General features: G+C 44.7%; 1 protein-coding gene across 2 annotated transcripts in view; it reads left to right on the forward strand.

Annotated features, from left to right (window-relative positions):
* Nucleotides 1-9,924, forward strand: part of WASF2 (WASP family member 2) — a 38,612-nt gene extending 28,688 nt beyond the window's left edge. For both annotated transcript variants that reach the window (XM_075853438.1, XM_075853439.1), the window contains exons 5-9: nt 62-179; nt 3,809-3,933; nt 4,107-4,253; nt 6,677-7,137; nt 8,019-9,924. In XM_075853438.1, the coding sequence (XP_075709553.1) occupies nt 62-179; nt 3,809-3,933; nt 4,107-4,253; nt 6,677-7,137; nt 8,019-8,176 (1,009 nt within the window). In that variant the 3' untranslated portion in view covers nt 8,177-9,924. The remainder of the gene's footprint in view (nt 1-61; nt 180-3,808; nt 3,934-4,106; nt 4,254-6,676; nt 7,138-8,018) is intronic.
* Nucleotides 9,925-15,736: the final 5,812 nt, after the last annotated feature.

Raw genomic sequence — 15,736 nt, forward strand, 5'->3', positions numbered from 1 at the left:
CCTCTTGGAAAATTGCAAAATATGTGCGTTTTTCCTTAAAAGTACCTCTTTCGTCTTACAGGGAAGATGGGAAGGACGCATTGAAGTTTTACACTGATCCCTCGTATTTCTTTGACCTATGGAAAGAGAAGATGTTACAAGACACCAAGGATATCATGAAAGAAAAGCGTAAACATAGGGTGAGGAGCTGTCCCATCCGTAGTAAAGCTATATGTTCTGCGGTTGAATGGAATAATTAGGGTCAGTTCTCACATTGCGTAAATACTGCGGATTTTCCGGTACATCCGCTGTAAAATACAGTAGCAGCAATGTGGATGAGATAGAACAAATCTCATCCACACGCTGTGGAAAAACCACTCCGAAATTGACATGCGGGAATTTTATTGAGTATTTGCGTAAACGCTGCTTATTTGTTGTGGGTTTTGCTCATTGAATTCAATGGGAGGTAAAACCCTCAACAAACAGCAGTTCTTGCATTTTTTTGCGGCGGATTCACAGCGATTCTGCCTCAAAAAACGCAACTCAGAAAATAAAAAAAGTCTTATACTTACCCAGAAGTCTGTGTTTCTTCCTCCAGATCGGTCTCTTGGGATGATGTTTCACCGCATGTGACCGCTGCAGCCAATCACAGGCTGTAGTAGCGGTCACGTGGGATGAAACCTCATCCCAGGAGGCTGGCCTGGATGACGTCAGAGGGCTAGCCTCCTGGGGTGACTCTTCATCCCATGTGACCACCGCTGCAGCGGTCTCTCAGGATGAAACCTGCTAGGCTGGTTAGGGCTGCAACGGACGTTCTGGGCGAAAAACTGCACCACAGTTTGGTGCGGTTCTTCGCCTGGAATTCCCTGCGGCGCACAGGGCGGATACGCTGCATGCTTTTATTCAGCTTATCCTCCCTGTGTGAACACAGCCTTCTACTGAGCTAGTCCCATGTTTTGGTGTGTAAGGTTAAATTGTGACACAACCAAACAGCTTAAGGTGGTTATCTCATGAAGGCAACCCTTTTTTTAAAAATTAAGCTGGTGAGTCCGGCTGCTCTAACCATCAAAAATCATCCGTCGTTGCCAGGGGAAGCCGTGTTTGACTGTGCATTTCCCCTGCAGAGAGGCATGTAGCATTACATTCCTGCCATTTATGGCTCTCTGTCCTGGGTGATAGAGAGGGGTCCCAACAGGGGCGTAACTAGGAAAGACTGGGCCCCGTAGCAAACTTTTGACTGGGGCCCCCCCTCCCCTGGGTGTCACACTACCCCCCCCCTTGTAGATAGTGCCTTTTTTACAAAACCCCCCCCCCTGTAGATAATGCCATACAGCCCCCCTGTAGATAACGCCATACAGCCCCCCTGTAGATAACGGCATACAGCCCCCTTTGTAGATATCTACAGAGGGGGCTGTATGGCGTTATCTACGGGGGGACTATGGCGTTCCCTACAGGGGGGGACTGTATGGCGTTCCCTACAGGGGGGGACTGTATGGCGTTCCCTACAGGGGGGACTGTATGGCGTTCCCTACAGGGGGGGACTGTAGGGAACGTCATACAGCCCCCCCATGTAGGGAACGCCATACAGCCCCCTCCCCTGTAGGGAACGCCATACAGCCCCCCCTTTAGGGAACGCCATACAGCATCCCCCCCCTGTAGAGAAAGCCATACAGCGTGCCCCCCCCTGTAGGGAACGCCATACAGCGTAGTCTCCCCCCCCCCTGTAGGGAACGCCATACAGCGTCCCCCCCCCTCCCAAAAAAATGCGATCTACAGTGTGTCCACAGGTTAGGGGATACATGTGTGATCGCTGGCAGCGATAGGGAGAACGGGGGACTGAAATTCTCCTGAAGTTCTCCATGACTAACCTCTGACTTCCGGCGTCTGCGCAGCTCACTAAAAATGAAAGGAGCGCTGGTCACGCATGCGCACAAGCGGGACCGGCCCTCCATTCATTTCTACGGAGCTGCCGACACAGACCCCGGAAGTCCGAGGTTTGTGATGGAGAACGTCAGGGGACTTTCAGTCCCCCGTTCTCCCTATCGCTGCCAGCGATCACACATGTATCCCCTATCCTGTGGATAGGGGATACATGTCTTTTGTTTAATGGCAGAGCGGGGAGATACCTCCATGCTCTGCCGTAGTCGTGTTCAGTGGCATCGCGCTGTAGCAGCCATAGCGGCTGCTAGCGGAGCCTCCGGCCATGGTGGGGGCCCGTGCCGGCAGGCGACACGGGCCCCCTCGGGCCCCGGCTGCTACGGCGGTAGTTACGCCACTGGGTCCCAAGCAGGGGACTCCCCTCTATGATTTTCAAATGCTCCAATAGGGCATATGGGTTGTTGTTAGAAATCTCATTTTTCTTAGTAACACTCCAGACAAAACTGATAGTCATGCTTAGTGCAGGTAATGAGGGGGTGGTGCATGACACAGAAATGCGCTCTTGTTTTTTTTAAATCCGTTTGGCATGCACGGGACAGTGCCTATTGTATTGCCTTTGTAAAAAAAACATTTTGACATGAACTGGACTGTTGGGGCATCAGATGATATACTAGGCATTACATAGTGTAAGGGCTCATGTATATGACGGTTGTTCTCTTAAGTGCCCTATCCTTTTTTTTTTTTTTGTGGATAGCATACTGAACCATTTATTTCTATGGGGCCATACACACTTCCTTTTTTTAGGGGGCAGATCCGTGTGTGTGTTCTGCAAATTATAGAACGGTCCTATTCTTGTCAGTGTTTGCGGTCCGTCTCACCCATTCTAGTGTATGGGCCTGAAAAAAAAAATGGACCGCTCACGGAAGCAACTAGGATATGTTTTGCTATCCACGAAACGGAAACAATCATGTGCATGATGCCCTAGAGATTTAACTTCATTGTTCCTTTAAAAGGGTATGCTTATTTTTTTCAGGAAAAATAGCTGTGGACCAGACAACTTTGTAGTGTATAACACCGGTTTGAATCTAAAGTCTATCTTATTTTCAGATGATTTGCAATTCCGTATAACCCGGTTTAGTGGCCCTTTTTACAGTTAACAAATATTACTTTATAGATTAACGGTGACATATTTTTCAAGAAATGTGTTAAAAAGCCACTTAATCCTTTACAATCAATATTATTGTAACTGTGTCAACTATTATTAAGATCAAAGACTTTGTTAGACTAGGATATACAAATGCTGGTGTCTAAGCTTTTCTTGTGTCTAAGTTTTAGACAATGTAAACTTTGCCTTGTCTGAGTGGTGCATTCTGTATGATAAATTTTGCACACCTAGCTAGACAATGTTTTAATCTACCGCCACTTTGTTGGCTTAATTTACACCAGTTTTTTTTGCGGCTAAATTTTTGAGCCAACATCTTGCGCACAATGTATCATTTTAAGCCATACCCTTACTACTAGACCAAGCCCGCTAAGCCACACCACCAAGTCCAGCTTGTGTCTAAAAATTAATAAATGTGGCGCCCAGCATGTAGGCTAGAATTCGGGCCCAATTTAAGCCAGAATTCTTGCTCATTTTGAATTGTAAATATTCTCCAATTTCCTTTTGGAAAGTAGAATTTGAAAATTTACCCATTTGTGTCCTTTTTATTTTTTTGCTACCCTGCACAATCTATCTTGGTGTTTTGATGTAAAGAAAGGAGAAAAGAGATGTCAAAGAGTGAAACAGGAAGGGAGGTGGAGGAAAGAGGAAATTCACAGCTCATTACTGAAGGCTAGAAGCTGCTTGTATACATTCATAAATTGTCTTCATGAACCTTGCCAACCAGCAGACTGCAGTGTTGCGGTTAAAGTCCTTGAACCCATTGTACAAATTTCTTATTTTTTACAGAGAGAAAAGAAAGATAATCCCAACCGCGGGAATGTGAATCCTCGGAAGATTCGCACACGGAAAGATCAGTGGGAACAATTGAAGATGGGGCTGGAATTTGTGGATGCAAAAGCTCAACAGCCTGGGTATGCTTCTCCAGATCTAGGAAGTGGAGAAAACAAGATATCATTTCGCAGGACGGGATTATTCTAATAGACTGTACAATGCAATACTGGCCAAAATCTTTTATAATTTTACCATGCGCTTTGAGTTGATAGTGTAGAAAGACCATTTCTAACATTTATTTTGTGTTATTCAGGATCGAATTAACTCAAAATGGATCGGTCAGTTCCATGGATATGGGAGATCTAAACCAGTACCTTCCTCCGCCTCCAAATGAAGACATCATTCCAAGCCCACCTCCTGTTTCTGATGATTCTTTGCCTCCTCCTCCAATGGAATTTAGGTAAACTTTTTTTTAAACCACTCAAAGGTCAGAAATGCACAATTTAGAAGTGAAATTAAGAACTGATGTATATTATTACTGGATGTGTCCCAAGGCTTTTCATATATAAAGGAAAAATCCAGGCAAAAGTAATCTTCCGGTGTGCCATTGTTAGAAGATTACAATGGTGGAGTCCATGAGAACAGCCTTTTAAAGGGGTTATCCGGGAACCAAAAATTTTTAAAAATGGATTTGCATTCATATTTTTATGTAAAAAGTCACTTACTAGTGTACTTTAATGAAAAATTTGTCACTAAATGTTGCCGTTCAAACCCGGCTTTTCTAATATTGATGACTTGCTGACACGGCCCCACGTCACTGAGGGCTTGCTTCCTGCGCTGTTCTTGTCCGCATGTTATCAATGACATGACCGCGAGGGGCTGTCACATTGCCTATTGCTGGAGTGCCCGACCCTGCTCCCGACATTCGGTCAGTGACTTTCCCATAGCTGGATTTCCCGAGCAGAGCATCAGCTAATGCTCTGCCTTGGGACTCCCGTACTGCTGCCGATGTCACTGTCCATATATGGACAGTGGTGTCTAATGCTTGGGGACTCCACTACTATTGCCGACGTCACAGTCCATATATGGACAGTGACTTCAGGGGTTTCCTATTTCTGGAGTCCCCGAGCAGAGCATCAGTTGATGCCCGTCCCGGGGACTCCAGCACGGCTCCCGACATCACTGTCCATATATGGTCCGTGACTTCAGGGGTTTCCTATCGCTGTATTTCCAGAGTAGAGCATTAGCTGACGCGAAGCTCAGGATCTCCAGCGATGGGAAACTCCAGAATTCACTGACCAAATATGGACGTCCGGAGCAGTGCTGGAGTCCCGAGGTAAGTGCCAGCTATAGATAATGTGACTGCCCCTTTCAGTAATGTTCTTGATAACACGCCAACACGAACAGCGCAGGAAGTAAGCCCTCAGTCACATGGGACCGTGTCCTCAATATTAGAAAAGCTACAGGACTTCCAGGAACAATTCACCGGGTTGGAACGGCACCATTTAGTACCGAATTTTTAATTAAAGTACATTAGTAAGTGACTTCTTTTTACATAAAAATATGAATGCAAAGCAATTTTAAAATTTTTTTGACTCCCGGATAACTCTTTTAACCAATTTCCTAAATCGGCGTGTGGTCCTGGCACTCGGATACGCACAGATGAACAAGTGATGGCACATCCTAGCAATATGCCATCACTTGTAATACTGGAAAAAAAACCTTCACTGTTGGTAAGGCCTAACAACTGTTATTTGGCTAGACGTTTAGTAGAAATTTAGTCCTGTGTCTTTTTGAGTACGTAAGTGCTAAGATTTTAATGTCTGTAGTTTAGGCTTGGTCAGGAAAAATAAACTTTATCAGGATATTTTAATAGCTCAACCTAGCTGGATGGGCACTAAGGAGTTGGAGGCTGAATGATCATTTTAACTAGTAGGAATGGGGGAAAAGGCTAGTGTGTGAATGATAGACTTTCTATTGAGCCAGTACAGCAATTGCTCGGCTTTCTGAGAAAAGCTGATCAGAAATGAAGCGGCTCAGCGCTCACCCAGAAGTTTTTTGGAAGTTTAGTTACCATTTAATATATAATAAAATACATTTTAAGGTATTTAAATGGCATCTATCCTTTGTTCAAGCTCCACTATTATACACTTATGAAGTACTAAAAACATAGGCCCCATGCACACGACGTGTTCGGTTCGTGATATAAGGACTGTATGTCGCCCACGTTTCCCGGACCAAACACAGTTTAGGGAACCGGGCTCCTAGCATCATAGTTTTGCATGACGCTGTGAGTCACTGCCTCCCCGCGGGACTACTGTCCCATACTGAAAACCTGTTTCAGTACGGGACAGTAGTCCCGTGGGGAGGCCGAGACACCTAGCATCATACGTAACTATGATGCTAGGAGCCCGGCTCCCTGAACTATGTTCCGTCCGGGAAATGCAGCCGACATAGACCGAACACGTTGTGTGCATAAGGCCTTACTCTAATTCCCATTTGATAGCATTACATGCAATACTTTTATGTCCGCTAATGAGACAATCCTACTTAAAGGAGTAGTCTGCTTTAGACATTCCCTTTTCCAAATGCCAGCTTCCAAACCCCCTCTATTAGCCAGAGAGATGAGCTGATGCAAAGAGCACCTTTCCTTCCAGAGAACTGTCTCTTCCGTGTAATGAGTCATTTCTCCTACAGTGTACTCCCCATCTTATCATCTTTTTAGACAGGATGGCAGTTGTGCAAACCAGACAACCACATTTTATTTGTTATATAGTAACATGTAATAATTTCTAGTAGACTAGCATGCTTCAAGAATTACTTTAGAACACTGAGACAATGAGAATTTAAGTAAATCTTTTGCTCTTATTTTTTATTCTTTAGTTCACCTGGAAACTCCAATCGATCAAGCCTAGTTAGCCAAATCCACCCACCCCCAGCACCTCCAGCTGGTACTCCTATTGGAGGAAGACCCAGTTTCTCTCCTCCACCTCCACCTCCTCCACCTGCTGGTGTATTCCCAGATGGCGCTTACCTCCCACCCCCCTCGCCATTAGAGTGTCCCCCTGTTCCTGGCTTTCCTGCGCCGCCGCCTCCTCCACCCGTGCCTTCTGTAATAGATTATACAGCTGTCTCTCCTGTTCCTCCTCCAGCTCCTCCTGCAGGAGGGCCCCCTCCTCCACCACCCCCTCCACCTCCACCAGGTCCACCACCTCCTGGCCCCCCTCCTCCTCCATCTTTTTCTCCTCAAGATGGAGATCCCATGCCACAGATATCCAAGCCCAAAACCTCCCTGCCACCAGTGAGCGATGGTCGGAGCGATCTCCTGTCTGCTATTCGTCAAGGTAATTGTGTACCTCATTATCTATTTGATTTTGAACTTCAATAATTGTTATCCACAGTTTATTAAGGTTGTGGAGCCCAAATGCTCCAAAACATGAGCTTCTCGCTTTCCATTGTCCACCACTTTGAAAAAGGGGTTTTCCAGGGATCAAAAATGTTTGTACTAATAATCTAGGTCAAAATTAAATAAACTTCCTAATATGCATTCTGACAAAAATCAGAACGCATTTGTTCCTATTCACCCTAACTCTGGCCGGCAGGAAGCTCTGGTTTTCATCTTAGTGTTTTTTGTATTCGACACACGCTCGTGCACGAGCGTTATTATGCAGACAGGCCTGTGTCTATACCTCACTGAGTATCGACAAAGGTCTGGCATTGATGCATAAGCAATGAATGAACGCCGCGGGCACTAAGGAGGCTGTGGGCCGAGAGGATGCCTCAAACCCGGGTAAAGGTCAGAAGTCCCGGGTTTCAGCCAGGACAGAAATGTATTGAGAGGTAGGCTCACGTGGCCCTTTTTGTATGTGGCTGGATGGCAGAGAAAAGTTCCGTATAGAAAACGCCATGCTGCAACACCAAATAAACAGATGATGACGTTTTATTCAGAATTGCATTGTAACAGTTAATCTATACCATTATTGCCATATATGTAATGGTTTATTAAGTTTATTTATCTTTCTATAAGCATATATATATATATATATAATAATTCCTTGGGGCTGTGTCATAGAGGATTATGGTGACTGGTTTATTTTCTTTGCAGGAACGCTGAAACTTTACACTGTGCTTTAGTTATAAAACTAAAGATAACAGTCTGTCGTTAAATCTGGTTTACCCTGTCTAGTTTTTAAACTTGTTTTTTACCTCTTTATTTTTTGTCCAGGCTTTCAGCTACGCAAGGTGGAAGAACAGCTGGAGCATGACAAGCGAGATGTTGGAGGTAATGATGTGGCTACCATCCTATCTCGTCGTATAGCAGTGGAGTACAGCGACTCAGAGGATGACTCCTCGGAATTTGATGAAGATGATTGGTCCGATTAAACATGCCAAGATTTCGATGGAGTGGTGGGATCAGTGTTATGTAGGTTTTTCACTGCCACAAGCTCATTCAGAGTGCCAGGAGAAAAGTATGAATTTTATGTTTATAAAAGGAGAACACAATTAAAGGGGTTTTCCCATCTTAGGCATTTATGGCATATCCACAGGATATGCCATAAAAGTCTGATAGATGCGGGTCCCACCTCTGGGACCCGCACCTACCTCTAGTACGGGGCCCCCTAAACCCCGTTCTAGCTTACTCTGCTCCCGCTCTCTCCTGGCAACATCCTGGTTAGGTGGTCGGGTGTTACGAAAACAGCCAAACTCACTGAGCTATGCTGTTTTTGTAACTCCCATAGAAGTGAATGGGTGCTATGGAAACAGCATAGCACGTTGAGCTACGCTGTTTTCGTAGCTCCTACTCACTTTCATGGTAGTTACGGAAACGGCGTAGTTCAGCGAGCACTCTGCTGTTTCCGTAACTCCCGAATACCTAACCAGGAAGTGGCCGGGAGGCAGCGGAGCCGAGTAAGCTAGAATGGGGTTGGAAGGCGCCCCGTTCTAGAGATAGGTGCGGGTCCCAGATGTGGGACCCGCATCTATTGGACTTTTATGGCATATCCTGTGGATGTAAATGTCTAAGATGGGAAAACCCCTTTAACATTGTTGTAATATACCCTTGCCTATGGGCATATAGCTCTGATGGTGTGACTTCTTCTTGAGCTATAGGGTTAATCTGTTACATTTGCCATTGAACTCTGCCCTATTACAGTTAATGGAGAAATAACTAATCCTTCCTTTAGCTATACAATTTGCCATTGGTAAAGGGAATGCTCCACATTTATTTTGGCCTACAGAAGATGGGGTTTAGATGAAATAAGAGTATTCTCTCATCGACTTATGATGCCAATCATATGACTTTGTGCCACAACTGGACCGTGAATATATAATCCAGTCCTTGTGATGTGATCATAAAGATTTTGAGCTGAATTTTTAAATAACTGTGCCTTAACTGTTGAAACGTTGGTAAAAGGTCCATACAATTTAAGGAATGACCATTGGTGGAAGTGGAATTTATGACCAAATATTTCTGTATTATTCATAATATGGTGACCATAATGTGTGATGTCCTAGAAACTAGACAACTGATGAAAAAATAAAGATGACCGTGTCAGGGATTTACACTTAACCTGCTATATTTATCCTTGGGCAGGTGGGGTACTTACTATGCATATACTATAGATATCTATTTACTGTATGTTATTGTAATTTTGCCTTGTATCAGACCCAGTGGGGAATATATATGCCCTTATGAGTAGTTTATTGGAATAAACTGTCTGGGCCACTGGGGAGCAACATGAGATAATGGGGAAGAAATCTAAACCTAATAATTACGTGTAATTTGTTATAATGTATCAAGAGAACAACTTTATCTATTCCATTCTTTAAATCCTATTCTATGCAAAATATAAGCATAAATAACGGCATGTATTAAAATTCTGCACCTAAAGTGCGTAGATAAAGCTGCAAACAAGGTCTGTAAACTACTGAGTTGACTGATGATATGAAGATCTTAAGTGCCTTAATAGAAGTGACTTGGGGACCTGTTGCCAAAAGAAATAATGTCAAGGTTCTTTGCACTGCGTGTTCCACACCCTTCTCTTTATAACTTGCTTTTTTTGTTTTCCAAATTATGTTTACATATGTATAATGTTTTAATTATAACTCTATAAAAGCATTTCAGTTCTTTATGCTGTGTCCCCCTTTTTGGAGTCTTTGTGGTCTTCAACCAGACGTGAGAAGTTTACCGAGAAACCGAATAGAAAATCGCCAGGTCTTGCTTGGGAGACTACGATTTGACCTACTTTACATTTAGACTTAAAAACCTGTTCAGGACCAGAGCACTATTTTTATATGATGTTATATACTAGTGCCTATCATTCTTTAGTTTTGTAACTGTAATGATGCTACAGTAGCGTATACTGCTGCACCCATGCAGTGAGTCTTCTATCCGCATCGTTTTTGTCTAGAAGTTATTTCACTGTATCATTAAAGTAATATTTCACACACGTCCTGTCTCATGACAAAGAAATCAATTTAAACCTTTCACTGCCGAGGATTTATGATTTACGTCATGATGTTAAGATTGCTACAACAAGAATATAAGGGCTAATGCTTAAATCTTGGTATCACATTAAAACCCAGAATTAAAGCTTTCAAATGATACCAAGGATCTAACTGCAGTGTTTGGGGCACTGCACTCCTCGAGTTTCAGGATAAAAAGTTTTAAAGAGGTTCTGTCACCAGATTATAAGTGCCCTATCTCCTATATAATCTGATTGGCGCTGTAATGTAGATAATAACAGTGGTTTTTATTTTGAAAAACGATTATTTTTGAGCAAGTTATGAGCTAGTTTAGATTTATGCTAATGAGTTTCTCAATGGACAACTGGGCGTGTTTTTACTTTTTACCAACTGGGTGTTGTACAGAGGAGTGTATGAGGCTGACCAATCAGTGACTAATCAGTGTCCTACACTTCTCATTGTTCCAGCCCAGCTTCTTTCACTGCACAATCACACTGTGCTGTGGATCATGCTGGGCTGGAACAATGGGAAGTGTAGGACACTGATTAGTCACTGATTGGACACTGATTAGTCACTGATTGGTCAGCGTCATACACCCCTCTGTACAACACCCAGTTGGTAAAAAGTAAAAACACGCCCAGTTGTCCATTGAGAAACTCATTAGCATAAATCGAAACTAGCTCATAACTTGCTCAAAAATGATAGTTTTTCAAAATAAAAACCACTGCTGTTATCTACATTACAGCGCCGATCAGATTATGTAGGAGATAGTCAAGTTATAATCTGGTGACAGAGCCTCTTTAAGGCCCCATGCGCACTACCGTAGCATTTCTGTAATTGCGGACCTTTATCACAGACCAATTCACTTCTATTGACCACAGACACCTTCCCGTATATTTGCGGGAAGGTGTCTGGGCTGTAGAAAGCCTCCGCAAAAGATAGGACATGTCTTTTCTTTTGCTTTTTACAAACCGCGCTCCTATACTTTGTATGGGAGCACTGGCCGAAATGCGGGTGGCTGTCCACGGCCGCCCGTGCCCGTAATCGTGTACCGTGGTTACGGGCACGGCCGTGTGCAGGGGGGCCTTACTTTACTGGTTTTGTATCTCTGTAAGGGAGGTTCAAGTGAGTGCAGGAAGCAAGATAACAGCCTGTTACTGTGATATCTCCCTTGTAAAGCCTACCAGTTACCCCCAGGAGGGGTGAAACAGGGACTTTTCTTCATGTTATCACCCCTTCTTTCCATTCGGAGAGGATATGTGCAGTTGCACGTGTAATTACCCCCTCTGCCTATTTGGACCATTTGCTGAGTGTTTACAGGTATCTGGATTGCAGAGACTTTTGGGCTCTTCAGTTTGATGACTTAGTGAAAGTATGTGCATGTAGACATGGGATCACATATGCCACCCCAAGAAACAGAATAAAAAAGACACACAAGAGTATTTGGAAATAAAAGGCCGCGGTGTTTATTATGTGTAACACAATTCAATAAAATATTTAAAAAACAAATTGCATAAACCAATATATAATGTCCAAGAGTAAAATGTCCAATATTAAATAAAACCCTTGTCCACCCAGTGTTAGCTGGGCGACAACCCACTAAAAAAAACTGTGACGATCCTCTTCATAAAATGAAGGGAGGGAGGGTGGGGCTGTTTTCAGGAGCCACTTCACAGACGAACAGCTGACCGGACCAGAGCGCGGGTATATATCCACAGAATATTTCCGCCGCTCAGCTGCTGCTACCAATCCCTGTTTACCTGTGGAAACTTCCAGAAAGGTAAGTACCAAAATGCAGCCCTAAAAGTGGTGCAGAACAACCTATAAAATACATAACTGGAAAAGTGTACAGTAAAGAAAGGAGAAAAGGAAGGAACGGGGGGGGGCAAAGTGATCCCATGTGTCCCCCATGCTAATGCTATAAAGCGGGGCCTCTCATAGGCATAAATGGCGTGTATGAACTCTGCACATCTTGTACTTTTATCTTTAGGAGGTGGTGTGCTCGGGTAAGACTTTTAGCCACAAACCTGAATTTTTAGGCATTTATTTACAAAATTGAAGGTGCCCATGAGTGCAAAGTGCTTGAAAATTGTACTGGCAGCAAAAGGGCGAACGTGAATCTCCACCTATTAAAACTATATCTTTAGGCCCAATAGTCTGTGCTGATTTATTTCTTAATACATCTTTAGGCTGAAATCACACACACCGGTTTTGAGCCAAAGCCAGAAGTTGAGCCAACAGGAATGAAGTCCTTCCATTGTACGTCTCCTTCCTTTTAGGATCCACTCCTGGCTTCAGTTTTCAAAACGGCATGTACAAATCTAGCCTTGGGCTGGATTCACACACAGTGTTTACTCGCATTTTTCAATGGCGGTTTTAGCAACTTTTTTTTGTCTTGCATTAAAAAATATGTAGCCGTATGTTACTTTAATGTCTATTATAAAATATGAGAGCCTACATTCATAGCGTTTTGATTTGTTACGTTTTTATAGCATTTTTAGGGTCAGTGATTTTTTTCAAAACCCAGCATGCTCTAGATATTTTTTCTTGAGTTTTTCTCCATAGGCTACTCTATTAGGCCCTGTTCACACGGATGTTTTGACGCAGGAACCACGTCGGGAAACGCGGCAAAAAACGGCCTCCCATTGATTTTAAGGTGAGGCGGACGCGTTTTTTTACAGCGAGTGGTAAAAACTGCTCGTGGTAAAAAGAAGCGACATACCCTATCTTCGGATGTTTACGCCTCTGACCTCCCATTGACATCAATCGGAAGCAGAGAAAGCTTATTTCTCTGCATTTTTGCCCGTGGCACTCAATGGGCGCGAGCGCAAAACACGGTAAACGGCAAGCAGGCAGATGAAAATCCAAATGGAATTTTAAGGCAGAATTTTCCTCCTGCAAAAACTCTGTGTGAACAGGGCCTTAGACTTCCAAAAGGCCAGGAAAAACATGTACAAAATGACACAAAATAAAAAACACTGGAAAAAAACCACTTCAAACAAATGGTATTTTTTACAGTTGTTTTAAAACACTGAAAGAAGTGTGTGAAAGAGTCTTCAGAGCTCTGTTTTTCTGATACAGAGCACCAAATCCCCAGCATAGACCAAGATTTAAAAGTTAATGTGCTGTTTACCTGCAACCACCACTAGAAGGAGCATGGGAATTTACGGCATACCTTTTTATTGAGTTAATTTTATGCAATTAACGCCTAAGCTCAAACTAGTGGTGGCTGCAGAAAGTCAACATGGTCTGTCTTAGATCTATCTATGCAGGGGATTTGGAGCTCTGTTCGCTATAAAAATACACTCCTTAGCATTGAAATTGCAACAACAAAATGGAAAAGTTTAGTGATTGTAGAAATCACAGGATCAATAGACATGTTAATGATATGCAAATGATGAATAAATGAAAACAAAATATTCAAAACATCTTGATTTATTCAGTATGAGCGCCACGCGCAGAAATACACGCACTTACACGCCTTGGCATGCCATCAATGAGATTATTAATGGTTGCCGGAGGAATATAATGCCACGCTGAATGCACTTGGGAGTGCAAATAATCAAGATTGGCTTCTGGCAGCTCCCTGTGCAATTGCTGACCTTTCCAGATGTGCTCGATGAGAGACCAGTCTGGAGATGCTGCGGGCCGTGGTAGCACGTTTAGGCCACGCAGGCTGCTCACAGTAGTACGAGCAACATGCGGCCTGACGTTGTCCTGTTGAAAAATGGCTTCTGGGACACATTGGAGAAAGACCGTACCACTGGTTCCACGACCAAGTCAATGTAACGCCGAGCTGTTAGTGTACCTGAAATGAAGACTAGAGGGGTCTGGCTACCGTACATTATGCCACCCCACACCATAATCCCGGGAGTAGGACCGGTGTGACGTTTCCTTGTAAAGGCCTCTTCATGCTGTTTCCTGTGTGGTCTCCAGACCAATTTCTGGCTATCATTGCGTCCGAGAACAAAAGCGTGACTCATCACTGAAGAGGCTAGGCCTCTGTTCCAGCCTCCATTGTCGTCTCGCTGTGCACCATGATACCCTTTGAGAGTAGTGGCATATGGTCAATGGAACAGCAGTAGCTGGACGTCTGGCTCACAACGTAGTGCAAATGCCTTCTGATGGTTTAAGTCGACACTGGTTGCCACCCTAGGCATGGGATGTAATGTCCAATTTCACTTGCAGTATAAAATGGATCATTACGCGACATTCTTCCAATCACATCCGTCCGTGCAGAGGTTCTCTTCTGTGCACCTTTTGTGGTCATTCCCATTCGTTGTTGTTCTCCCAATCTCCGGGACAGGCAACGTTGAACAGTGCTGACATCTCGGCCTACTCGCTGTTAGGGATCTGCCAGGTACTACGTCTAGGTATACTCCTGGGATTAATCAATCCACACCTGAGGCCAGACCTGTTAGACTGACACCGTCTCCCACCAACCAGGGTGGCAGGCTCAGGAGTGGGAGAGCCTATCGCGGCCTGGTCAGTCTGAGTTAGCTCCGCCCCCTGTCCTTTATTACCTGCCGTGTTCTCTTCCTCAGTGCTTGTAACTCTTCTGGATTCCTGGCCCCACTGCTGCTTGCTCCAGCCTGCTTCTGCCGTGCTTCTGCCTTGCTGCAGTTCCGCTTAACCTGCTTCGCTTTGCCCCTGGCTTGCTTCCTTCTCCGTGCTCACGTTGGTATACTCCACTTCATCCTGGTCCTGACTATACATTCACCGCTCCGTTTCCTCGCGGCGTTCCGTGGGCTACTGCCCCTTCCCTTCCGTGTTCCCTGTTTGTTCTCCCGTGCACTTAGACAGCGTAGGGACCGCCGCCCAGTTGTACCCCGTCGCCTAGGGCGGGTCGTTGCAAGTAGGCAGGGACAGGGCGGTGGGTAGATTAGGGCTCACTTTCCCTTCACCTCCTTCCTGCCATTACATAATTACAAGCCCATACCTAGTCTACCATTCTCCTACGCTGACGCTATCATGGACCCCCTTGAGACCCTGACCCAGCAGATGCAGGGCCTCTCCCTACAGGTCCAGGCCCTGGCCCAGAGGGTCAACCAGGGTGACGCTGCCTTAGTAGTACCCCTCACCTCACCTCTAGAACCCGACCTCAAGTTACCTGACCGGTTCTCAGGGGACCGTAAGACGTTTCTCTCCTTCCGGGAGAGTTGCAGACTGTATTTCCGCCTAAAACCCCACTCCTCAGGTTCCGAGAACCAGCGGGTGGGTATCATCATATCCCGCCTCCAGGAAGGGCCCCAAGAGTGGGCCTTCTCCTTGGCTCCTGACGCCCCTGAACTTTCCTCTGTTGATCGTTTTTTCTCTGCCCTCGGACTCATTTACGACGAGACTGACAGGACTGCTTTAACCGAGAGTCAGCTGGTGACCTTACGTCAGTGTAGGAGACCGGTTGAGGAATACTGTTCTGATTTTAGAAAGTGGTGCGTAGCTTCTCGGTGGAACGATCCGGCCCTAAGGTGCCAGTTT

This window comes from Rhinoderma darwinii, chromosome 2 (genome assembly GCF_050947455.1).
Source record: "Rhinoderma darwinii isolate aRhiDar2 chromosome 2, aRhiDar2.hap1, whole genome shotgun sequence".
Taxonomy (NCBI): domain Eukaryota; kingdom Metazoa; phylum Chordata; class Amphibia; order Anura; family Rhinodermatidae; genus Rhinoderma; species Rhinoderma darwinii.